This window comes from Centroberyx gerrardi, chromosome 13, assembly GCF_048128805.1.
Source record: "Centroberyx gerrardi isolate f3 chromosome 13, fCenGer3.hap1.cur.20231027, whole genome shotgun sequence".
NCBI lineage: Eukaryota > Metazoa > Chordata > Actinopteri > Beryciformes > Berycidae > Centroberyx > Centroberyx gerrardi.
In genome coordinates, this window is record NC_136009.1 from 29,041,587 (window position 1) to 29,066,830 (window position 25,244).

The following is a 25,244-nucleotide window of genomic DNA, read 5'->3' on the forward strand; positions in this document are numbered from 1 at the left end:
AGTCCAGTATCAATTTAATATCTTAAAGAAAACTAAATATCTGGGACTTTTCAATGCAATATGGTTTTAATAGGATAAAAACTTGGTAAGAGCATCATGAGTTTGATTTCTAGAATCAGTTTCAACTTCAATAAATTCAATCATTCCATACAAATTCAGAAAACAGAATTTAAATTCAGTCGTCTGCTGGAACAAATCTCATCACTTTCAATCTAAGTCATTTACACAAACACAAGATCTCAAGTCAAGACTTTAGAAACCTTTTCAAGTCACCAGAACTCAAGTCAAGTCTCAAGTCTTCTCTTCATGCATCAAGTTAAGTCTCAAGCAATCAAAATTTTGACTTGAGTCTGACACAAGTACAAGTCATGTGACTCGAGTCCCCACCTCTGCCATTTGGGGCCGCCGACATGCAGAATTGCCAAGTGCAGCTTTAATTTCTATCTATCCTATTACTGAAGATGCCTTCAAGCACCGCACTTTAAAAGCTTCCTTTAGCTCTGACTCCTCTCCAGTGGTCGCAACTCGTTGGATCTGTTCAGCGTTCAGAAGCCAGTCTGACATGGATCCATGTTACAGTATAATGTTTATTCTTTTCTTACCAGACTGCTCAGAGACCAGCTGAGGCCTGCGCTGACCAATTTCACGTTCCAGGTTTCGGTGATATATGTACAACATTATACATTCAGATCTAAGATTAATACACAAACTTCTCTTCAACATTCATCATCCCCTTGAAAGTTTCCTTCACTTTTTGCCATCTTTCTTTTCCCTTCAGCCATCTGGTGCAAATAAACCCAAACCTCACCAGGACTTTTACCCCGGTCACCAACACAACACAACCTGCTTCTGTAGTTCGGGCTTATGAATTAGTCATCGTTGTGATCTAACAGAAAACCCCATCACAAGTCGACCTTGATGAGTTTTCAGTGTCAGTTTAAGAACTTTTCCCTAAAATCCTAGACCCGAATTCTTCTTAGTGCATGGCTCCATGGAAAAAGTTAAAATTCTGACTTTCATCTCTGAATATGAACCAACTCAAGTGGGTTAAATGATTTAATCGTTGAAAATTTGCTACAGATAATGTTTGATAGTTCAGGACCTTGACTCCTCACCCTAAATTAGATTTAGTATATTACCAGTTCACACTCTGCTGTCTGAAGAGGCAGATCAGCACCAACACCCAGCACAAGAACTTCTTACATTTTAACACATTCGAACAACTAAAAATGTCCATCACAGATGTTGACCAATCACAGACCTTCTCTCTTTTCCCTGGGCACTCCAAGCTCTCCTCCAAAGTCCCGCCCCCTCCTCAGGTCACTCGCTGCGACGCAGCCACACCGCGGCGGACCTACTTCGTGGTGTAATCCTCCTCCTTCCCATCATCCTCTGCTATCCGGGTGGCGCCGGCCTCCTCCACGGGGCCCTCCCTCTTGGTTTCCGTGACGACTTCGGTGTAGGCGACGCCCGGGCTCTTCCTCCCCTTGGCCGGCGCCACCGCGTCCTCGGCCTCGCCGGCGCCCTCGGCGCCCTCCTGGCCCTCGGCGACGGTCCGCTCCTTCTTCAGCTTGATGCGGAACGACTCCTTGGTGGGAGCTTTCTTGGCGATGTTCTCCTTCAGACGCTCGCCGGACTGCTTGAGCCGCTCGCCGGCCTGGTGCATCTTCTCCCTCCTCTCGGGCGGCACCACCTTCTCGCCCAGGTGGTGGAACTTGGTGCCCAGGTTGTCCTTGGTCTTGTGCATGTTCTCCTTGGAGAAGGCGGCCTTGATGGACTCCGTGCCCTTCATGACCGACTTCTTCAGACGGGCGGCGCGGGAGGAGTCGGCCTCCTCCACGGTCAGGTACTCCTCGTCGGAGGACAGGTCGGCCGGGACGTCGTAGGTGTCGGGCTCCACCTCCACCCCCTCCAGCCCCGGCCCTCTGGGAGACTTGGTGACGGCCACTGAAGGAACCTCCGTCTCGCCCTGCAGAGAGGCAACACATTCAGTTAGAGGATCAGAAACACTGATTTTATATTTATTTACCCAGGAACGCTCTGACTGACAGCAGTAACTGTGAGAAGCTACTGGCTGATTCATAACTTCTTTTCGGACTGAACATTGGCAGGTTCCTGTGGAGATTATCTTTGTTGGGTTAGAGAAGGACTGTGTCAGATTGAACTGTGATTGGCCTGGTTACTTCCTTGTTTTACTAAACTAAAAGCTCAAATTCTTTCTTATTGCTGATCTGATACAATTATTACTTTTATGTTGTTTGTGCTTATTTTTCTTATGTTGAGTGTTTATTGCTTTTTGTATTGCAAAGTTCTATTGATTAGTGGGTATCTTCTGCATGGTTGTAATTCCAGGGGTTCATGGTAATATTCTATGTTTGGTTGGGGGTTTAGTGCCTTGCTCATGGACACCATGTGGTACAGTATCTGTTGGGGGAGGGGATGGGGGGGAGGGTGTGTCTCTGTCACTCCTCCTGCTCAGATATCACCAGACGATCCGGGGATTCGATCCTGTGACATTCCATTCACAAGCTCGCTTCTCCATCCATTAGACCACTGAAGCTGCTGCTTTGCTATGCGACTCATCAGGATCGGGATCGCCACATGATATTCCTCCGAGGTATCCTGTCTGAACCGAACTGCAGCCCCTCGCCTCTGAATCCATCTGGGACCTTTCGCGGGATCAAGTTCTGCTATTTTTACAGAGGAGGAGTAACTGAGACCAGGTCCAGACAGGAAGCTGCAGGCTAACGCTCGGCCCTGCTGGCATCAACCACACCTGGAACTCAAGGAGGACTTTAATAATAACACCACCACCTTCTTTTTTAAGCATAACGTCTATTGCATATTGAAAATAATCTTGGAAATTTGGCACGCTGGCGGCTCCAAATGGCTGCGAGAGGCAACTCTTTGAAAAATTTGAACTTCAATACCCAGAATTCCTGTGTGGTGAGGTCAGTGAAGCGGTCTGTGACGCTTTCATTTAGACAAACAGGGAGAATCTACAGCGGCTGAGTTAGCACAGCTTTAAACAACATCACCTGAGCATGAGGTTTTCTTTCTCCAGTTTCATTTGCATGGATTAGAATTGATTATTTATATCATCTCTTGTATTATTTATCTTTAACAGCCTCAATCTTTTTAACCAAGGGTGCCAATTATTCTTTAGCGAAGTTTACTAAGTTTAATCTCTCTAACAGGCATTTTCAAAATCTTTCAAAACAGAAGACTAATAACATCCAGAGGGCAGGAATCCAGGTTTAAGCCATGAAACACTGCATGGTCATTTGCTGTGTTTTTAAACCCAATCTTTTCTGTGTCTTGGGTTGTGTCTCTTCCTCCATGGTAAAACCCCAAAATCAGTGATTCTGTGATCTGTTGCTCCGGTAGAGCAGACTGGAGAATTGTGTTTTTTTTCTCTCTCCATTCACTGCCGTTGTCTGGAGGAACAGTCTGAAAATCACTTCTAGCACATAAAGGAACGCCGACAAAGCAGATTCTGACTATATATAAAAAACTGAATTGTTTTGAAGTGAATCTCTTTCTTTATGTTTATTAAACCTTTCAGTCTGAACAAGTGGAACACCGAAATCCGGTCGGAGGAAACTTATGATGATGGAATGAAGAAAATGCTAAGTTTACCAATAAGTCTCACTTTTTTTCAACTGTTTAAAATCATTAGTAAACATATTATTTTTCTCTGAAGTTTCCTCCGACCAGATTTCGGTGTTCCACTTATTCAAACTGAAACTGAAAGGAGATTAAATTAAAAACAATTCAGCAGCAGGACTAGTTTTTTATATATAGTCAGAATCTGCTTTGTCGGCGTTCCTTTATGTGCTAGAAGTGATTTTCAGACTGTTCCTCCAGACAACGGCAGTGAATGGAGAGAGAAAAAAAACACAATTCTCCAGTCTGCTCTACCGGAGCAACAGATCACAGAATCACTGATTTGGGGGTTTTATCATGGAGGAAGAGACACAACCCAAGACTCTACCAGAGCTACACAGAGATTTAAATTACATTTAGCTGACCTGCATGTTCAGAGCAGCTCACAGCGCCTGCATCAGGGGAAGCAGAGTAAATTCCTAGATCGGCAACACAAACAAGTCAATTCCTGAAGGAAAATCGTCTCTTCCCGTCAGTCCCGGGCCTGCAGCACCTGCTGCGCCCTACAGGTGACTTTGGATGTGAAAGCCAATTAATCCTAATTAAGATCCGGCCACCAGCAAACGATCACACTCATTAATCAAGGCGGAGTCATCAGACCGCGTCCAGACAGTGTGAATGACACAATAATTACAGCGGCAGGGAATGTGGGTCAAGGCTTTTATTAATAACCTTCACTTGTGGCGGTGAGACTGGCAGAGGAAAGCTCTGTGGAGAGGAGGAGGAGAGACGCTGCTGGGAAATGCTTTGATTTACATGTTAGGGATTTAGTTTTAGATTTAGACACTTTTATCCACTACTTGATGTTTACAGGCTCCAGTTTAAAGTCTTATTCAGGTTTAACTGTTTCCATGAACCTTTGATACCCTGAGATCTGCAATCTGAGACGATGATTGATAAGTCGTACAGACATAGAGGGTCGATCCTATGCTGGAATGCGGTAAATCATCCGCTTGTTCCAATACTGGAATATAAAGACTGTTTCTACTTTTTATTATCCTTTCTTACCTATTTTTTTTTATCTTTCTTTCTTTCTGTAATGTCATTTTACTAGACAAATGTTTTATCTGAAGCACACTGAATTTGCCTTGTGTATGAAATGTTTCCCATGAATAAACCAGTTAACAGAATATTCCCCTTCCCTCTTTGACGGAGCAATAGCTTACTTCTAACCTTCTGGATCCCAATAGTAATAGCAAGTTCTGCTCACCACCATGTTATTTGTTGGCATCAAATTGTACCCATAATGCTGTGTGTCTCTGAGATTGACGGACAGTGGATACCAAAAGAGAACGCAGTAACCAGTTTAGTATGGGAGTGAGCCGTGAGTCTGAGTTTACCAGCTCTCTCTAACCCAGTTATGATGTTTACATGCATCGACCCAAAACCAGGTTACTGGAGGGTTAAAGGAGAAGTTTTGATATTTAATAAAAGGTCAATATCGGTCCCGTATATCAGCAAACCAGTATATTAGCATAACCCAACTGTGAAGCTGTAAGTTGGTGTTTCTCTCTGCACCGATGCCAACAAGACAAATTCCTGTACATCCTACTATAGAATGAGGAAAACTCTGTCCGCCCGCCTGTCTGTCCGCATCCATTTTGCTCCTCAATGGGTTGGCCAATCAATCTCAAACTGCACATGGCCATTGAGCATTGGCATAGGCAGGGAGTGACGGAGCTGATTTTTTTCATTTTCCCAAATTTACGCTGTTTATGCACCTTTTTGGCAAGTCTGCGTGGAGTTGTGGTGCGCGCATCCCCGGGTATGGACTAGTTTATTATATTTTCTGAATGAAGCGATTATGGCTCTTCCTTTAAAACGTTATTCAGGACATAAAATGAAAAAAAAGTGATTTTGGACTTATATAATTTGTCTCATACCTGCAGGTCTTGGACCCACAGATAATACTGACTCTGTTTGGACTCATTGTTAGCAGCAAGAGGAAGTGGAGCTCGCTGTTTCAACTGACAGCTGACTCCAAGAACTACAGGGATGAAGAGACTCATTATATATAGGAACAAAATCAATGAACTTAAGAACTGGATGCTGCACTGGAATAAGCAGCCAATAGTACGAAGTGGCAGGTTCAGAGTCTGTCTGCACTCACACTGCTGTGTTGTCTGGTAGTGAACAATCCTGTCACCACAACATCTGACCAGCAGAAGCAGTTTGGTAAAGATGAAGAATAGAAAGAGCTCAAAAACTTTCCAAAAGGCCTGAAGTACATGATCTCACATTGCTCTTCCTCTTCCACTGTTATACATCATCAGTTCATCCCAGGAGTTATTTAGTGATGAAGTGTTGTAATTTATTTTTTTGGGAGTTCCCACTTTCCCTCAACCTGCCTCGCCTGCTTCAACTTCAGATAGTTGTTTCCTACATTTCCCAGAATGCCTTTCAACAACCCTCAGAAAACAGTTGTGAACCTGTTGTATTCAGCTCTTTCAGTTTTTATGTGTTGGAGGAGAGAACAATAGTGAGAGCAAGAGAGCGAGAGTTTCCAGTCCAGAAAAAGTTGCACCTCTTACTCTAAACTCATCCTGCCTCTCTGCTGCAGTGCATTCTGGTCTCTCTCCTGCTCCTGTGGTGGAGAAACTGGTCTCTCTCCTCTTCTACGATGTATTTCTCCCTGTATGATTGTTGAACGTCTCTTGGTGCAAAATGGCGGCTCTAGAAAGAAGCCCTCGCTCTTTGATTCTGAGGGACTGACACCAAAACCTGACGTTTACCGCTGATGTTTTACATCCTGAAACATTTCTCATATCAAACTCCACTGTAGCTGCTGGAAACATCTGGAGGTGACGTCACCTCGTCTACGATTGGCCGGTTATCCACCAAGAAGAAAAATACAACAAATTACTGAATGGAGCCAGAGATGCATCAACAAGAGCTGTTTTCTAACACTGTGTAAGTGTTTTAGATTGGATTTTCCCTTTAAAAAATCACCTGACATTGCTCAGCTACACTCATTGCCACATGATAGAAATATCACAAGCTAAACCCATTAACTCCCGCCAGAATTAAACACTGTCCTTTAATGTCCTTTGTTTTGACCAGCAGACGAGCCCTGATGTAAAACAGCAGCCATTCATCTCTTTCCTATTACCGCCTGCTGTCCCGCCGCTCATTATTCAGCCTCGCCACCGGCGCTGACCGTCTCTAACAAACACTCATCGCTTCCTGGCTGAAGTTAAATGAGCGGCGCGGCCGTCGCCGCCGCATCACGGGCAGAAACTCTATATTAGGAGATGAACGGCCGGCGAGCCGAGGCCTCAGAATAACCGACAGCAGATCAGTCATGTGGAAACCCAACACTACGACAGAGCCAGACCCGCCCAGGGAGCGCACGGCTAAAACAGGACTCATTGTGCAGCTGAAGCCCAAAGCACATCCAGGATTATTCTCATGTTCGGACAGAACGGGCCCGCAGGCACGTGGAGGAACTCTCTGCTGTAGTCGGATACATATAATCATCTTCGCTATCAAAACGTTTGTCTTTCACAGCACATGACATCCTGTTGGGCACTAGGATTCAACCAGTACGGGTTTCTGACGGCCAATACTGATGTTTTTACATTGCTGAGAGCTGATATGTTGTGCTGATATTCAATATCTTATCTAGTGGTAGGGAACAAAATAAGAGCCAGGAATGAAAGGTGGAAAGTATTTTTCAAAACTCGACTGGGAAATATCCTCTTAAAAAGTCACTAGTTCACTAAATAATACCATTATAACAAAAGAAACCAGAAACTGCTATACTCTGTACTAGTTTCCTTGCTGCTGATTTTATATTTATACATATACAGCCAATATGTTCATACATACATATATATATATTGACTTATATTTACTTGGATTTCAGAGCAACTTGCAGTAAATGCAACACTAGAATAGGCTTCAGTTCCCAGAGCAGCCAACAGTAAGGGGGTCAAGGGTCAGAGGTCACTGCTCCCTGAAAATAGGTGAACCAAATATTCCTGAGTCATGATTGATTTTGTATGATAGAGGAGCGCTAGGGAACAAAATAAGAGCAACGCTCTGAGATGAAATAATACTAAAGACTAAATAATAATAATTCTGACGCTACTTAGTCCAACTGCAGTTATAACAAAAGAAACCAGTAATTGTAAATATTCTGTACAGCCTGCTAACGTCCTCGCCACTGATTTTATATTTATAAATGTATAGCAAATATATTCATACATATTTATATTTATTTATTACACGGCTTTGTTGAATACTCAATTTTGATTGGTCAATTACGGCATTCTACGGTCTGTTATTTCTGAATAGCAGACCGCTGCTATGAATAACAGACCTGTTGCTATGAATAACAGACCGTTGCTATGGACGCAGTTCTGATCATAGACTCTGGAGGACCACGTCCAATCATATCAATCCGCAGAAAGAAGTCCGGTTAATTTAACGGTTAATTTAAATTTAACAATGTCAGCTCATTCGCGACACCCTGTGGCAAAAAAACGTTACTCCATCTGAAAAGTGGAGCAAGATCCTGTCCTCCGATCCAGGCAACAGCAGCACATCTGGTGAGCGCCTCTCCTAGTTGCCTAGCGCTACATACTAACTTACGGTAAGCGGTAGTGATAATAGTGATATTGTTACCAGTTGTAACATTAGTAACAATTTAGAGATGAATGAGGACAGAAACGTCAATATTCCCAAAGAAGTCCCATTCACCTTGTCTCACTTCACCATCAGTGGAAATGTTCAGTTTAACGTGACTTATAACGCTAAGTAAGCTAATCTTAAGAAGGCTACAGAGTTTACGTTGCTATGGACGCAGTTCCAACCGTAGAATCTAACGGACTATTTTTTGTAGCGGAAGCAATAAAATCATTTTTAAATCAATAAAATCATTTTTAAATCAATATTTTGTGTCAAATTATTGATTTCTTTAGTAAGTAGCTGTGTAATAAGTGGGATAATGTACAAAAAATGTGCGAAATAAACCCAGACAGGGTTTAATTACTGAAACCCCTTACTGAAAGGGTTTATTAATAATGACAATACATTATCCCTTACATGATGTAGTATAGGGGCCGGTCATAACTATATATTTACTTACTACTACTTTTAGAAGATGTAATATTGACTACTTTTTGTTTGTTGTTGTTACGTGTTCGAAATAAACATTAACATACTTACAAGGATACGACATGTTTCATCTTTAGTAACCTATTCATGTTAGTAAAACATAATCTTTCCCTTAACGTGTTGAAATTGTCAGCAGCATGTTTATATAACACAGTTATCAGATTATTTTTATTGGTTTAATATTCTATTATTTCTCCCTGACTGAATCCTATTACTTTTGCTGCTGCAACGACCTCCCGGATCAATAAAGTTTCATCTTATCTTATGTTACCTTGTCTTATCCTATTTTATCTTTTATCTGATCTCATTTTCTCTTGCCTTATCTTATTTTATCTTATCTTATTTTCTCTTGTATTATCTTACCTTATCTTATTTCATCTATTTTTCTCGTTTTATCTTACCTTATATTATCGAGTGTATTATTATTGTCTCTTATATTATCTTAATTTACCATATCACTTTTTATCTTACCTTATCTTATGTTATGTTATCTTACCTTATCTTATGTTATGTTATCTTACCTTATCTTATCTTACCTTACCTTATCTAATTTTATCATATCTTATATAATCTTATCTTACATTATCTTATCACATCTACCTTATCTTACCTTATGTTATTTCACCTTACCTTATCTTACATTATCTTACCTTATTTTAACTTATCTTACCTTATCTTATCTCATTTTATCTTATATTATCTTACCGTACCTTACCTTATTTTAACTTATCTTACCTTATCTTATCTAATTTGATCTTATCTTATATTATCTTATCATTATCACATCTTACCTTACGTTATTTCACTTTATCTTATCTGACATTATCTTAACTTATCTTATCTCATCTTCCCTTATCTTATCCAGTGCACCAGGAGGCGGTCCTTGGGGCCGGTCAGGATGATTGACAGGTCCCTCCTCTCTTTATATCGGCCCCTGCGATCTGCTGCCACATCAGCAGGGCAGAGCGAAGCTGATTTTCTCTGACAGCAGTTTATTGCGTGTCCCCGCCGGCGGTAAGGGAGAATGCCACGGCGCCCAGAATAGGCCGCTCTGTCACGGATACACAGCAGCTGCTCGCCCAGGAAGGCACATAGCGCTCCCGTTACTATTCTGAAGTCTGAGCGCCTCTTTAACGAGGACGGCATCTCCAATTAATACTGAGATATTGATTGCTGAACGTATATATATCTGTACAGTGACATGTAAAGACGAGGGTCAGACCGATAGATCGGTTTGCCGGCCAGTCATGTCATCCACCTCTGATACGATGGAGGCTCCTGTTTTTACAAGTTTATTTTCTAATTTCACTGTATATATTCATTTTTCACCTTTACTTCCCATGCTTTTTGTTTCTCATGTGTGGTTATGTGTTCATGTATGTACAATGTACTCTGTACAGCTACAGAGACAGTCTGTAAGACCTGCAGCGAAATTTTGTTTTCTTTACCCATTTTCTTTATTCTTAATTGTTCAATAATGTTCTCTGTTCTCTGAGTTTCCCTGCCATCGAATAGGTGTGGTGGGTCATGCTGCCTTAAAGAGCTTCTAACCTTAAAACATTTGATTAATCTGTGTTTCAATGGAGTTTTAGTGTCCCATGATGGTCTAAATGCTGTTTCAGAGGCTTTTCCACCCTGACAAGAAGAAAATTTCAGGGAAAACTGTGAATATTTGGAATTTTTTGGCATGAAAATGGTCAAATGTAAAGATTTTGAATACTGGCACAAAGTATTGGCTATCGGTCAGTCTAAAAATATCGGTACTGGCCTTCAAAAACCTATATGTCCTGTTGGCAGGTACTGTACAACTTAAATTGTCCCTGCAAGACAAATTTCTCGTACCTTTATTGTACTTTGAATTCAGAGATTCTGCTTCTGATTCTCCTTTCTATTCTTGTCTGACGATAGCTTCACTCATACTGCCTGCCGCGATGGGTCGGGTGTGTTTGATTACCATTCAAACTCCTGTGAGCTCAGAGAAATGTCTTTTTCTGCCTCTCATCTCAAGAGATTCAAGATTCAAGATGACTTTATTTGTCCCTAGGGAAATTTGTCTTGGAAATAAAGGCTGCCGCATAAAAATACATACAATTATAGTGCAGTAACAGACACAAAGCACAAACAAGCCATCAAAATCTGACCAGCTGAAAATCCCACAGTAGGTCTACTCCTACTACTATTATAAAGTCTGTCTGTCTCTTAAACAAGGACAGTCTCTTCAGTTAACAGTAGTATCTCAAAATGTTGTACCTCTCTACACTCTTTCCAACACAACGGGTGTTAAAGATGAGTTAACAGAGACCCACGTTCATGCCACCTGTGTTGCTTTTGACGCAAAGGACCAAAAAAGACTTGCAAATTACAGCTACCAATGTGCTGAACCTGGCACTTTGTCTCTAAAAGTGCGTCCACGTGTAACTTCACTTCACTTCACTGCAGAGTGGAGCGGGGTGTTTCAGATTACCGATAAAACTCTTCAGAGAAATTGTTTTTATGCATTTCATCTGACCCGCCTGGGGTCGTTCGCAATTTGGACGAAAGTGTGCACTCTCAAAGTAACGAGGACGGTTTCCATAAATTGCCATCATTACAGAGCAGAGGGCCCTTAAGTGTTGAACCTAAACTTACCCCCCCCCACCCCATCTCTCACTGCACCCACCACCTAATGAACTGAGTCAGGGTTCATTTGAGCTAAGATCTGTCTCTCTCTGCTTGGCACAGATAGCACACAGGCAGAGTTTGTATCGCCTGAGGGAATAAATCCATCCTACTTTTGAGACTTAACTTAATTATGCTCCAATTCCTCATAAACCGCAACCTGGACCTAGATCTGATAATCCTGGGCGGAGCTGCACTACTGTGGAATGCAATATCTGCTTTTTTGCTTTGAATGGATTGATTTATTGGTGGATTGAGTGTTTGATGTTTTTAAGCTGTTTCCACTGTCAAGTATTGTTAGGGTCAGGGTTCCTTCACAGGTCTGGAAAGTCCCGAAATGGGCGGATAAAGAATTTGGAAATTTCCAGGTCTTGAAAAGTTTGGAAATTGGACAAAAAGCTTGGATAAGTATGGAAAAATAATGTTGTACTCTCCTAATATACACATCCCTACACATTTTCGGTGGTTTTAGAGCCCCATCATCACACATACTGTTTCTCTGAAGAGTCATCTTCATGTATAATGTGATATGAGATAGTCAGTGGGAGCAAGATGACTAGCGGCGAAATTCAAGTCTGGAAAAAGTATGGAAGTATTTTGAAATTGAAACTGTGTAGGAACCCTGTATAGTTGTAGAAAAGATGTGAAAGTGTGGTACCTCCAATTTTGGTGATTTTTATGTTTTAATTTCAACTGAAGGATTACATGCTCCTCTATGGGTCGAGAAAATCCTACGAACCTTGGCCTTATGAAACCCTTTCACAATCCACTGGATAAACTCAAAAATACATGACCGTCATGCTAAAAAGAAAGCTGCTTTTCGTGACATTTTACAGTTATGAGACTTTTATCCAACAATAGCTGCATCTTAACAACAGTAACCCCCCAATTTACCTGATAGATGACGACGCGGAACTTGTTGCGGGTGAGCAGCTCATCCTGCGTGGTTTCCACCTTCTTGACGCGAACGTTTTGCTTCTCGACACGCGTCCGGACCTCCTTGACGTTGGCGCTGACCTTGCGGGTCTTCTGCAGGAGCTTCTCCACCGTGCCGCTGGTGGTGGTGTGGTCCTTGGCCAGCTTCAGCACGTCTCCCTGGATGGTCTTGATGTTGTTCTCCAGCTCCAGCTGACGCTCCTCCATGCGCTGCTGGCAGGACTGGACGTTGTCGATGATGCCGGCCACGCGCTCCAGCAGCGACAGGATGGTCAGGGCGCTGATGGGGTTCCCGGCCTCGTCCTCCACCCCGACGATCTCCAGCTTCTCCTGGACGCCCGCCGTGCGATACTTGTGCTGATCCATTGCTCTGTTTCGATGAAGGGGGTCTTAAATCAGATCACCTAAGATAACCTTAAGATCAACGTCTTAAAGCTGGCCTGGAAGTTGGCGATTTGCGGTTGAATTTGGGAGCGGGGTCCGGGACCGTCGGGGTTGCCAGCTGAGAGACCAGAGAGGCGACGCCCAACCACTGTGACCCAAACTCAGGTCTGGGGGAAGGAGAGAGGGGAAACTCCACCTACCCCTTTTAAAAAAGTCTTCGGGATCCGAAGGGAACCTGTTCTCAGCCTTCATCGAGAGGGGGGAGGAGGAGCAGGGGGCACTAGGCTCAAAGGGGTGCGGCGATGCTAACACGAACCACACAGCTAAAAATACTCTTCTTTGTAAGGTGACACTCGGACATTTTGGGAAGATGTAAAGCAGGGGATGATGGAAATCCCCATCCCAGCCCCGCTTCACTTTGTTAGACCCACACTGATCGATTCATAATTTTCCGTTCAGTGAGCAGCGTAATTATTTGCACATATGTTCATGCTGGCAGCTGCGAATCTTGTATATCAACAGCAGCTTAAGAGTCATTCTTAAAACCCGCGGTGACAGATGCAGAGAAGCCACAGTTGTCCGGCCTGATTACACAGCGCTGGAATGTTTTCGGGGGGATTAAACATTGCGGCGCTGCCCTTTTTGCTTTCCCCTGCTGTAGCAGAGTCCAAACATTGACTGGGAGTGAGATCAGAAACTCTTTATAAGACTGACAAAGCTGGAGCTCAAGAAGTGTCAAAGTGCCACTATTTCTGCACTCACTTATCCGAACAGGCGTTGGATCGAAGGATTTATGTATTTCGAGTGTTACTTATGCACTAGATGTTCAACAAGTGTGTCTCGATTGACTTTACATGCTGCGTGCAACGGAGTGATTAATCGTAGATCATTAGGCCCACAGTTTGTCAATGCTGCGTCCAAATTCACGAACACGCTTTGCCATCTGTCGTTATTAACATATGCTGTGTCGAGATCGACCTACGACTACTTAACATACTGTATGCTAAAGCGTTAGCATGCAGAGCTAAATACCGGAGACACAGAGAAGATTTTGGTGCCAATCCTCTCGTCACGTTGGGTAAGGAGACCAATGGGACAAACTCCCAAAGAGTCGGTGTAGACCTTTAAGATTTTCACTTTTTGCAGTGCAGTTGGCTCAGACTGCAGAGGACCAATCCCTCCTCATCTTGTCCCCTCCCCTCTACACACACACACACACACACCAGACCAGGTTCCCATTCCTCTCATCCTCTGGCTGTCACCCACTGCAAAAAAACATATCCATCTTAACAAGTCAGTTAATGTAATACTGAACAGTTACTCTGTACTGGCTGTATGGGCACTTATTTTTACCTATTTATACTGTTTATACCTTTCGCACTCATGTACAGTACAGCTTTTTTTTTTTACGCACCCACTGCAATATTCGTCAAACTATTGGATTTATGGATAGTGAAAAGTATTTTTACTTTTCAATCAGTGCTGGTATAAAGGAAATCAACTCCTGTGTTTTATTAATTATCCCACACCAGAAGAAAGCTTTGTTCCGCCTCACACAGGACAGGAGGCTTCATCGGGCCACATCAGGATTTAGTCATGCTTATGGATGTTTTTTGCAGTGTGGAAATTTGACTGCTGAATCTATTCGACTGAAGCCAGCAGCTGCTTCTGCTCCTGAACCCACCCCCCATATCTATAATTACCCCGGGGTGGCGTGCCTGATCCCCCGCCCCCCCCCCTGGCAGAAATGTACAGTGACATGCATGGCGGTTTATTTTCATGTGGAGAGGCGGTGACCTCTGCTCCCGTTCTGGCTTCTGCAGATGAGCAGTTTTTAATTAGACCGGAGCACCAATTAATGATTTGGCCCCTCCCCCCCGGCGCCAGGCAGAGGCTGGGGCAGGCGAGGTGGGCGGGGACTGATGATGACACGGCCGGAGGACATATTCACCCTGTCTGCCCCGCTTTTCAAACCCCAAAATCCCTCTCCGCCTGCTGAGCTTCTATAACTGGAGGTAGATGGAGCGAATATTTCACAGCATGCTTTCTGCATTAGTAATCACCAAAAACATGTCCATCTGTATCGCTGCGTGGTGTTTATCTGACAGCAGGAATATGCAAACCTTTTTAATAGGTTACTTATAGAGGATAAAGTGAACGTCTTGGTGAGTCAGTTATTCTGTGAGTCAGACAGATGAAACCCTTTGTGCCAGGTAAGAGTTACAAATAGAGTAATTGTTACTGAGATGAGATCTGAGATGTGTGTGGCTGGGTCGAGCTCACGTTTCCCAGCATGCTCTCTGAGGTTTTACAGTTGTGTCACAAATCTCCTATTAACCACAGCTGGCGTCATCATGGAGGAACATTGGAGAATTGGTTGTACGCAAATAATGGTGAAATATTTAACAAGCAGCTAGAAACAGAGAGCTAGCTGAGTCAGCTTGTTGTGGTGTGGCTGTAGATCCATTCAGTAACGTTCTCAGTAAAAGTGAATAGTGTGATAAGGTGGATTTGGTTACTGTGACACAGTAAACTGTCTTGTCTTTAGCCCTAGTCTCTACTCCAAAACACTCTGAGTTGTAGCTTGAGAAGAGTCAGCTCAGTTAACCTGAACAAACTGTTAGCTAGCTAACTAGCCGGCAAACACACTGATGTTAATGTGAACATGCTAACGCTAGCTGCTACTAGATACGTTAGCTAGTGTGCTAATCAGATGTGTTAACAACAAGACAGTGATGTTAGCTGACCAGATACTATGGTTAGCTAGCTAACAAGCTGACATTATCTAAACACTAAATCAATCAGATGGATCAGTGATGAAATGATCAGTTCAGTCAGAAACAGACAGAAATGAACTGTCTGTTCAATTCTGTTGAGACGACAGAAACACAATGAGCTGTTCACAGAGCTGAGGACCTCCAACATGGCCGCCAGAGGGGGGGTTAAGTCACCTGAAAGCCTCTATTAAGCCTCACTGGGAGGTGAAGCTCTTATCTGTGTAGAGGAAGACAGAAGCACAACAACAGTCTGCTGTCTGTCTGAACTGAAGAGTCTCCTGTGACCGATCACATGGTACACTGAAGGTCATCTCATTAATCTTTGTCCCTGCAGTCATATCGCTCACACTGACACACACACACACTCACACGCACGCGCACACACACACAAACACATACGCACACACACACACAGACACACACACGAAAGACAGCATGCATGCACAGAAACACACTCATGCACAGGAACACGTTTACACTGGTAGATATTACACACACACACACACACACACACACACTAAACATGCTGGTTGCTGTAAACAGAGCATCAATACTCCTTCACAGCAGAAAACGTTGTAAAAATGAGAACAGCATCAGAAGAAAGACGGAAGATAAAAAAAAAAAGGAACATATCACTCAAATGACACATCTGCACCCCGGCGTACATTAAAAAAACATTTCCTTTTTATTTTTGCAGAGACCAAAAATAGCCTCCAAAAGTCCTACATGCAGAATATTAACAACATGTCAAACACATTCTAGTCACATTTAGAGAAGTCACGGCTGCGATGGTCGACGACAAGTAGAAACACGTTGCTCAGCGGGGGGGGGGAGGGGGGGAGGCTGCTGACCTACGACCTGATGAACGTAGACGAAGACGTTACAGAAAAACCCCGACGACGGAAAAAACAGAGAAAGACAAACCTCCCTGAACTCACACTTTGGACCTCAGCACAGCTTCAGTTCCTCCCCCATAGATACACACAGGAAAGCAACCAGGAAGTAACGCTGCGTTCACATCGTATAGAGAAGAATGGCGTTTCAAATACGCCACGCCCACAAAGTGCGGTACAACAGATGTGACCCGCTCAATTCCTATAGATAAGAATGGCGATGACGCGGCAAAAAGGCCACGCCTGCAAAGTGTGGTACAAGTGACAAAACCAAAAAATAATTTACGTGAAATGTATCTGGTGTAAATAATTTGACGTTACGTTTTCACGGTTATCAAACAACATGATCATTAAAATGTTTTTTCTTGAAGTCTCAAAATGCGACTCCTCTCTTGAACGGAAGTTTGCATGTAAGTTTGCTAGCTTGTTAGCATTTTGTGACTTCCAGAAAATAAACATTTTAATGATAATGCAGTTCTTTGATAACTGTGAAAAGGTAACGACAAATTATTTACACCATATACTATTTCACATAAATTATCAGAACATAGTACAATCAACCACAGAAAATGTAGATTTTTTGTTTTCCCATATAAAATCACTTGTACTGGACCTTGTGGGTGTGGCCTGTTTGAAACATCACGCCATTCTTATCTATGAGCAAAATGTGGAACACTTCCGACTCGTTACTTTATTCCCATGCGATGTGAATGCAGCCTAACATGCTAGTGGGGTACACACTCGTTAATTCCCATCGACTCATATTAAAATTATCGATGAACCGAATCTGAACATCTGTTGGATCTTTGTCAGTCTGCCGTCTCGGCGGCCATGTAGGCTTCTTCATATCCTGTAAAATGCTAAGACTTGCTATGATGCTAACAGGCGAATTCGTTGCACCCCGCTAGCACCCGTAGGCCCGTGTGTATCTATTCAATATATCCCCAACGAAAAATCACTGTAATATTCCTATAATAATTCTACAAGGAGTTATGGTGTCTTAATACTGAGTTTATAATGAGCTTATTGTACTTTATGGTAAATCTTTTTATCACCTGTGGTATAACTATAATATGGAAGCCCACCGAGGACATGTACTCATACATTTTATTTACGCTGTTTTCCCATTATAAGTTAATTTTCTTTGTTTTCTTGAGATATCGAGTTATTTATGTCATTATCTCCAGAGAATACATTTTGTTTTCCTGAGATAATGAGAAAATTATCAATTTCACCCCCCGAGATCTCGAGATAAATTTCTCATTATCTCAGAATAGATAATGAGGTAATTTTCTGCTTGAAACTAACATCCAAAAGCCAAATGTTGCAGCTGGCCGACCTGTTAGTGTTCAGGATCTTCAGTCAGTCAGCATGGCAGCATGAGGAACAATATCAATTAATCCATTATCTCAGGAAAATGAGATAATGAGGTAATTATTCTCTGCCTGTTAATTCGTTATCTCGAGATGAGAAAATTATGTCCGTTATCTCAGGAAACCAAAATGTGTTATCTCGAGATAATGACTTACATAACTTGATATCTCGAGTAAGCAAAGAAAATTAACTTGTAAATAAAACGTATGAATACATGTCCTCGATGGGCTTCCGTACTGTAACATTCCTGGTTTTCTGCGATATTTGTGTAGTATCCTTCTAATAGTTACTATAGGAGTGCGATAGTTCTTTTTCGTAAGGGATGCTCTGTGCTTGGAATGTCTCGCTGAGGAGCAAATGCAAACCAAAAAGAAAAAAAAAAAAGAAAAATACAAAATTATACTCTCACATTCAAAGAAAAGCCTTGATTACATCCATATCTCAGCGACCAGGACTTTTTCAGTTACATGAAAAATATCATTAAGAGTTGATAGTACCTCGATGTGCCGTCCTTCACTCCAGCGTTTCTATCACATGGACAAACACCCCCCCCCCCCCCCACCCCCCCAAACCTTACCACCCTAAAAAAAGCTGACATCCCTTCCCTTACAATCCTCTGAAACTCAGTTTTTAAAGTCTGAGATGAAAAAAGAAAAAAGAAAAAAAAAAACGCCTGCCTCCAAGCATTACAATCCATTCGAATCTGTCCCTCATCAAAGCGAAAGTGGTTTCAGACGGGACTTTGAAGTTTGCCCTGTGAATGACGTCTACGAGTGTTTTTTCATTTTTTTTTCTTTTTGGAGAAAGACAGGAGACTCGTTTTAAAACATTACACATTCCTTATTTTTTTTTTTCACACCGACTGAATTCCCCCCAGTGTTCCTCTCCGTCTCTGCCGACGGAGGAGGCTTTGAGGCCGTCAGCTTTTCTTTTAAAAGTTAAAACTACACCACAGTACACAGTTTTTCACAAGTCATGCGATTATACAGGAACTAGAATTTAGAAAACAAATGAATATCCTCGTAAAATTAACGTTAACGTAAAAGCTGTAAGAACTAATTTTAAAAGAAAATAATTACAATAATAAATTATTAGCTTGTTAAAACACAGTGGATTCTTTACATGGAATTTCATATCAAAGAATAAGTGTAAACATATCTATCTCACTGGCTGGCCGACTCTCACCCCCCACGAAAAAAAACATAAAAAACTGCATTTGGTGATCAGCTGCACATTATTTGTAAAAAGTGATAGAAATATAGCGAGAAACAGAAAGGGGCATAGAAATAATCATTTCCAATAAATAGCACATTCCAGAGGGGCGGACATTCCTGTCTCCACACAATTCTAGGTTAGCCAGTTTTCCAAAGGTACCGTATTCGTAAAGCATTCAACGTAACCAAACAGGAGTAATTAAGACAACAGAGACGATAAGATGGTAAAGTGACAACGGGTTTCGTTGAGTTGGCTCCTCGTGCTCGGTCTTGCGGCGGTCTCCGAAAAAAAGGTTGCGATAGCGCGGGGTCAGTGCGCTACAATTCCATCCGAGAAAAAAAAAAAAAAAAGGAGAAAATAAGGCCCCTGAAATAAATTATTCTCATTCTTCTTTTTTTTTTTACGTTTTCCCAGGAAAAAATAATAATACGACACATCTACCGTTAAAAAAATGGTATTCCCACGCCGTAAGAAAAAACTTATCAAAAAACACGGCTATACCATCCTGGAGTTAGTGTCCGATGAAAAGTGTCCGAGGTTTTGTTTTTGCCGGCGGCCCCTGTTGTTTTTCGGGCATTTCCTAATGAGAGAGAGAGAGAGAGAGAGAGAGAGAGAGAGAGAGAGAGAGAGAGAGAGAGAGAGAGATTTAGTCAAAAAATGCATGGTATACTGAGCAGCCCCTTGTGAGCCCACAGAGAGAAACTTGGACTTGAACCAAGATGATCTCATAAAAAGTTGTGAAATGAACACAAACTCTGAAATCGGAAACGCAGATTTACGTGCTGTGGACAACCGGGAAAATGACGTTCCTCCAGCACAAACTGGATTGTGTGACAAAAACACAAATTGGACACAACATTTTCAGCTAAAGGTTGGCTAACGGTTAAGTTTAGGCGACTAAAACAACTTGGTTAAAGGATACGGCTGGTGTTTTTAAGTACCTTTCTAAATCCTATGAAAATAACAAAATCAACAATGCGTTTGCTCTACTCCCGTTACTTTCCGACTTCCCACGTTCCCTTTTTAGCCTTCAACCTGGAAGTCATTGGCTCCAATTGTAAGCTAAAAACCTTTAAATACAGCTCACAAAGACATAGTTTTTAATAGTTTTTTTAATACAGTGGAGTTCTATGGCTGCTGGGACATGAGGCTGCACTGGGCACCGGCTACATGGACGAGACTTGTTAGCAAAACAAATTCATTGCTGATTTTGTTATTTTCATAAGATTTGTTGACGGTAAGAAACGCATTAAAAAACACCAGCCTGATCCTTTAAGGTTGGGTTAATAGGCAACTAAAACAACTTGGTTACAGTTTGCTGTGTAACACTTAAGGTGCCACCAACACGTAATTTGGTGTTAACAAGTCATGTTCAATTCACGTATTTGTGTGAGATCAGGTTGATCTTTCCTACACACTCTCTCTCCTCAGACTGTTCCTCTCTAGTTCCTCTTGGCTTTTTCCAGTGGAAGGTTTTTTTGCAGCAGGTTTTAGGATGTGGGCGGGATTTGACAGCGACGCTCAAATCTTTAGTTCTGCATAGAAACCATTCTGAACACATGGTGCTATCTTTGCCTTTCCTCTTGATCTACAATTTAGTGTCAGTGGTGACAGAAGGAGTTGTTTTCAATGACGGCTTTTTTCAACAAGTCTGTCTGATGATTGTGTTGAAGTTCACAGTGGATCGAAACCAAGGCTCGCGTTAGAAGTTCAATACGCTGGAAAACTCCCAGTAGCCTTGCTGTCGACAAGCAGCTAGTGAGATTTGCTCTAGCTAGGTGACTATTCATTTCATTTTCATGCAGTGACTGGCTTGTTTTACTGTCAGATGGCTACAGTGAAAAGAGATTGATATTTCATTTTATTATGTCCTTGGAGTGATTGAATAACGCTGGACTGCTGCCTGAGCGACAGTGTGAGCGCTGCCTCGGGAGAAAAACCAGGCCAACTCAAATACTATTGAATTCTCCTCAGCGTTAAGCCTCTCACTGCTAAACTGTCACCAGCATCCTCTCTCCTCTGCTGAAAGTGATTCCCATAAGAAAGACAAAATACATCACACCTACAGTTCATATGTGATGAGGGTATGGATGCTGCCTGAGAAAACGCAACAGGGGAAAGCAAAGACTGAAAAAAGTCTTCTTCTCAGCGTTCCCTCCTTTAGTCGGTTGGTTTATCCAGCTGAGAACAATGACCTTTGAACTCTGGTGGCACCAAATAACGGCACAGAGTCTCAGTCCTCTAACGCATTTTTATGTAAATGGAAAATAAACTTGAAACAAGAGAACTGCAGTGTGGTTTGCTAGGAGTGAGAACGTAATCTCAGAGACTTTTAATTTTTTGAACCAAGATGAAGATTCTGGCCACCAGTTCCAGGTCTTTTGTCACATAGGTTTGAGATGTATTACACAGTATTACACAGTACTATTGTGTACTTATAGTACTTTTAGGTTAATACTCCGGACTTAAGCCACTCTAAATGTTTTCATCATGTGCTTTCTCCAAACTGCATGTCCTCCAGCAGACACCAGTAGACTCAGACACCTGTTTCTGTATCGTTTTGCTAAGGATCTGTCGACGCTGCCTTACCTCGTGATGCACATCACCACGGCGACGATGATGGCGATCTGCACAGCGCCGATGATGGCGGCGATGAGGACGTAGTGTAGCTTCTGTCCGCTGGGAACGACGTACAGGATGTTGAAGTCCTGAGGCTCTTCACACTGCGGACCCTTGTAGCCTGCGTCACATCTGTGTCACAGCCAGGAAGAGCTTATTTCAGAAAGGGGTTACATACGTTTTGGAAAACAAAATCGTCACCAGAAGTTTGTCATTCAATATCTTTAAAATCTAGAGGTTCTAATCTGTAAAAGTGTTCCCGTTGACTGTGCGTTCACACTGTGAGCAACATGATCGACAAGTCAGGATCAGGGAAACTTGATGTGTGGACGCTCAACGAGCTCGTCGTCATCAGATTTGCGTGCTTCCTTGTTTCCTTACTGGTGTGATTTAGCTTCGTGAACAAAATGGAGAAGTTCATTACCAAGTGCAATACCAAAGCAGCAAAGAATACATAATATGCCTGATCAAAACTTTGTGGCTGCAGACTGCTACATAAATACAATCGGAGCCTCTGGCCCCGCCCACAATCTGTCAGAAATTGAGCGACACATCGACTAAGTTGCTTGCAGTATGTACTTACTGTAGTCAACCAAGGACTTAAGTTCCCTCCCATCCTTTTAAAAATAATTTGTTTTAATTTTATGCTATCAATAACTTAGCCGTCTGTCACTTTGCCTTGATTGGAGGGGAAGCACTTTACATTTCCCACTTGATGGAATACAAAGTACCAGTCATGAAAACAGATGTTTTAATTTTGATGGTCGTTTGATGTAAGAGGAGATTCCTTAAAAATGTATTATAAGGATGGTTTCAGCCAAGCAATCAGATTGGTCAAAGACGTGTTTCAACTGTGCTGATAACTCCCATTAAGCACGGCTAGCTGTGCTTTATGAAAAATTAAACTGGCTCTTGTGGTAAGCAGGGAGCTGGTTAGTGATTTTTCTTCTGTTCTTGGTTCTCGTCTCATGTTTGAACACTATATTGAAGAACAAAGTGCAGAAGCTTTGCTAGCGGTTGTAAAAGTCGGAATACCCAGGAGGCCTTTTGGCTGCATCACCACCGTTCACATAATCACAATAAAAAAATCCCTCCTGGGTATTGTTGTTCAGTTATAAAAACACAAGACAAAGCATTACAATGATTATAATAAAATGCAATTAGATTTCAAATTACATTTGTTGCTTGTTAAATCTGAGGAAGGTTCACTTCACATGATCATTATTAAACATTTTGATGTATGTATAGTGTACTTAAAGGCTTTTAGTGCTCTTATGTAGATTTGTATTTTTATAAATATATTACTGTTACACAGCCTTTAAGTTCTATTTAAATTCTGCTGATTTGGCCTCAAAGGAGCCAGCAGTGCAAGTCTTATTTTAATAATATGATTGTTATGCATCTTATTTTTTAACAGCATTGTAGCTTTTTGAGAGAGTGCAAGTGAGCACAGTTATTATTATTATTATTATAAGTAGTACTAGTAGTACTATTGTTAGTTGTAGTAGTAGTTATAGTAGCGGTATTAGTAGCAATAATAGTAGCAGTAATAGTAGCAATGGTAGTAGCAATCGTAGTAGTAATAGTTGTAGTAGTAATAGGAGCAGTAGTAGTAGTAATAGTAGTACTAGTAGTAGCAGTAGTATTGTTAGTAGTAGTAGCAGTAGTAGTAGTAATAGTAGCAGCAGTTGTAGTATTGTTAAGCAGTATTAGTAGTAGTAATAGTATTAGTAATAGTAGCAGTAGTATTGTTAGTAGCAGTAGCAGTAGTAGTAGTAGTAGCAGCAGTAGTAGTATTGTTAGTAGCAGTAGTAGTAGTAGTAATAGTATTAGTAATAGTAGCAGTAGTAGTAGCAGTAGTAGTAGTAATAGTAGCAGCAGTTGTAGTATTGTTAAGCAGTATTAGTAGTAGTAATAGTATTAGTAATAGTAGCAGTAGTATTGTTAGTAGCAGTAGCAGTAGTAGTAGTAGTAGCAGCAGTAGTAGTATTGTTAGTAGCAGTAGTAGTAGTAGTAATAGTATTAGTAATAGTAGCAGTAGTAGTAGCAGTAGTATTGTTAGTAGCAGTAGTAGTAGTAGTAATAGTATTAGTAGTAGTAACAATATTAGTAGTAGTAGCAGTAGTAGTAGCAGTAGTACTGTTAGTAGCAGTAGTAGTAACAGTATTAGTAGTAGTTGATGTACTGACTGTATAAACACCATAGCAGTGAGGAGTCACATGACTCTTCTCTAATCTGATCTAAGTCACAGTGGATCCAGGCAGCAGACCGACCTGCAGGTCGCAATGTTGTACTTGATCTCACATTTCCCGTGAACACAGAAGCCGGCGTAGCTGTCGGCGCAGGGGATCGGCATCCCGGCGTAGAAGCCGTCTCCGTGGTCCAGGCCTTTGGTTTCTGAACACAGGACAGCAGAACATGAATATGTTTAAACAGAGTGTTTTTATACTGCGGACCAGCAGTCCTGCTCCGGGGGCTGCAAGATGGTTTCAGAGGGTTGTGTTGGTGTCATGAGTTGAGTCTGTTGTAAAATCATGAATATTTGCAGCCTCAAGTCTCTTTTCAATCATGAAGTAAGAAAAAGCATAATAAAAGTAATCATTTGGTGTGTCAAGGCCTGTCTGGGCAGCATTTTGTTTTTACTGGACTGATTCAGTGATTTCAATCCTGTGCAGATCCATATTATTTGTGATTATTACAGAGCAGCAGTCCTAGTTACCAGCAGATAACCTGTTTTTCAGCAGACTCTCCTCTGTCAATTCTGGACAAGTCCGGACTGATGGTACATGATTGATAAAGTATAAATACTTTGCACTGTAATGAAACACAGTCATTTCTGGGAGTAATAAAATAATACATCATGCCTTCATTAAAATTACTGATGTGCAATGTAATCAATTACATTACATTGCCAATGTAGTGCTACAATACTAATCCCTAAAGTTCACTTTTCTGCATGTTCCTGCCTGTAGCAGGAGCTTTCCAATAGGCATGGCTTTGATTTTGGGGAGTGTGAGCCAAAAAAAAGCTAAAAAGCGCTGATGGATCAAACCCTCCAAAATGTCAAATTTTCAAGAATATTAGAGATTATATTTGAGAATCTGAGAAATTGTACAATTGGTTTTATAAGGGTTTCATAAGCTCACGAGTTATAGAATTTTCTCAACCAGCAGAATCCTTCAATTCAAGTAAAACACGAGGTTTTCACCGACCACAGCGAATGGTTTTAGCAGTGGATTATCTGGACTGCTGTTATGGTAACTGTAGCATTAACTTATCCTCTTTCACTTACAATGAGGCTAATCACGAAGAACGTTGCCATGATACCTTTGTTGTTAATTAGCAAAACCATAATTACAGATTCAAAAATGTGTCATTTTAATATTCTGGGAAACTTTCCAAGGCATTCCTCCAAAGACCCAAAGAGAGAGAGAATGGCTTTTAGAAAAACATGAATGGACCAGAATTTGCTTTACAGCCCATATTTATGTGGGTTTACCATGAGAGAGACGGTTTATGTGATATAATCTCTGAAATTATTATTAGCAGGATAGTAGTACCTTTGAGACATGCTTGTGATAAAAGGCTATATAAATAAATAAAA

General features: G+C 41.7%; 2 protein-coding genes across 2 annotated transcripts in view; both read right to left on the minus strand.

Moving 5' to 3' along the window:
* Positions 1-288: 288 nt before the first annotated feature.
* Positions 289-12,865, minus strand: cavin4a (caveolae associated protein 4a). Its single transcript, XM_071897444.2, has 2 exons — positions 12,337-12,865; positions 289-1,969 (listed from the first exon to the last, which is right to left on the minus strand). Exons 1-2 carry the CDS (start codon positions 12,742-12,744, stop codon positions 1,355-1,357), a joined length of 1,023 nt encoding a protein of 340 aa, XP_071753545.1. The 5' UTR covers positions 12,745-12,865; the 3' UTR covers positions 289-1,354.
* Positions 12,866-19,516: 6,651 nt separating this feature from the next.
* The window catches only part of tmeff1a (transmembrane protein with EGF-like and two follistatin-like domains 1a), an 82,728-nt gene continuing 77,000 nt past the window's right edge, over positions 19,517-25,244 (minus strand). Inside the window, exons 8-10 of the mRNA XM_078287893.1 lie at positions 23,914-24,037; positions 21,611-21,772; positions 19,517-19,601 (exon numbers count right to left, since the gene is read on the minus strand). Of these exons, the coding sequence (XP_078144019.1) occupies positions 19,517-19,601; positions 21,611-21,772; positions 23,914-24,037 (371 nt within the window). The remainder of the gene's footprint in view (positions 19,602-21,610; positions 21,773-23,913; positions 24,038-25,244) is intronic.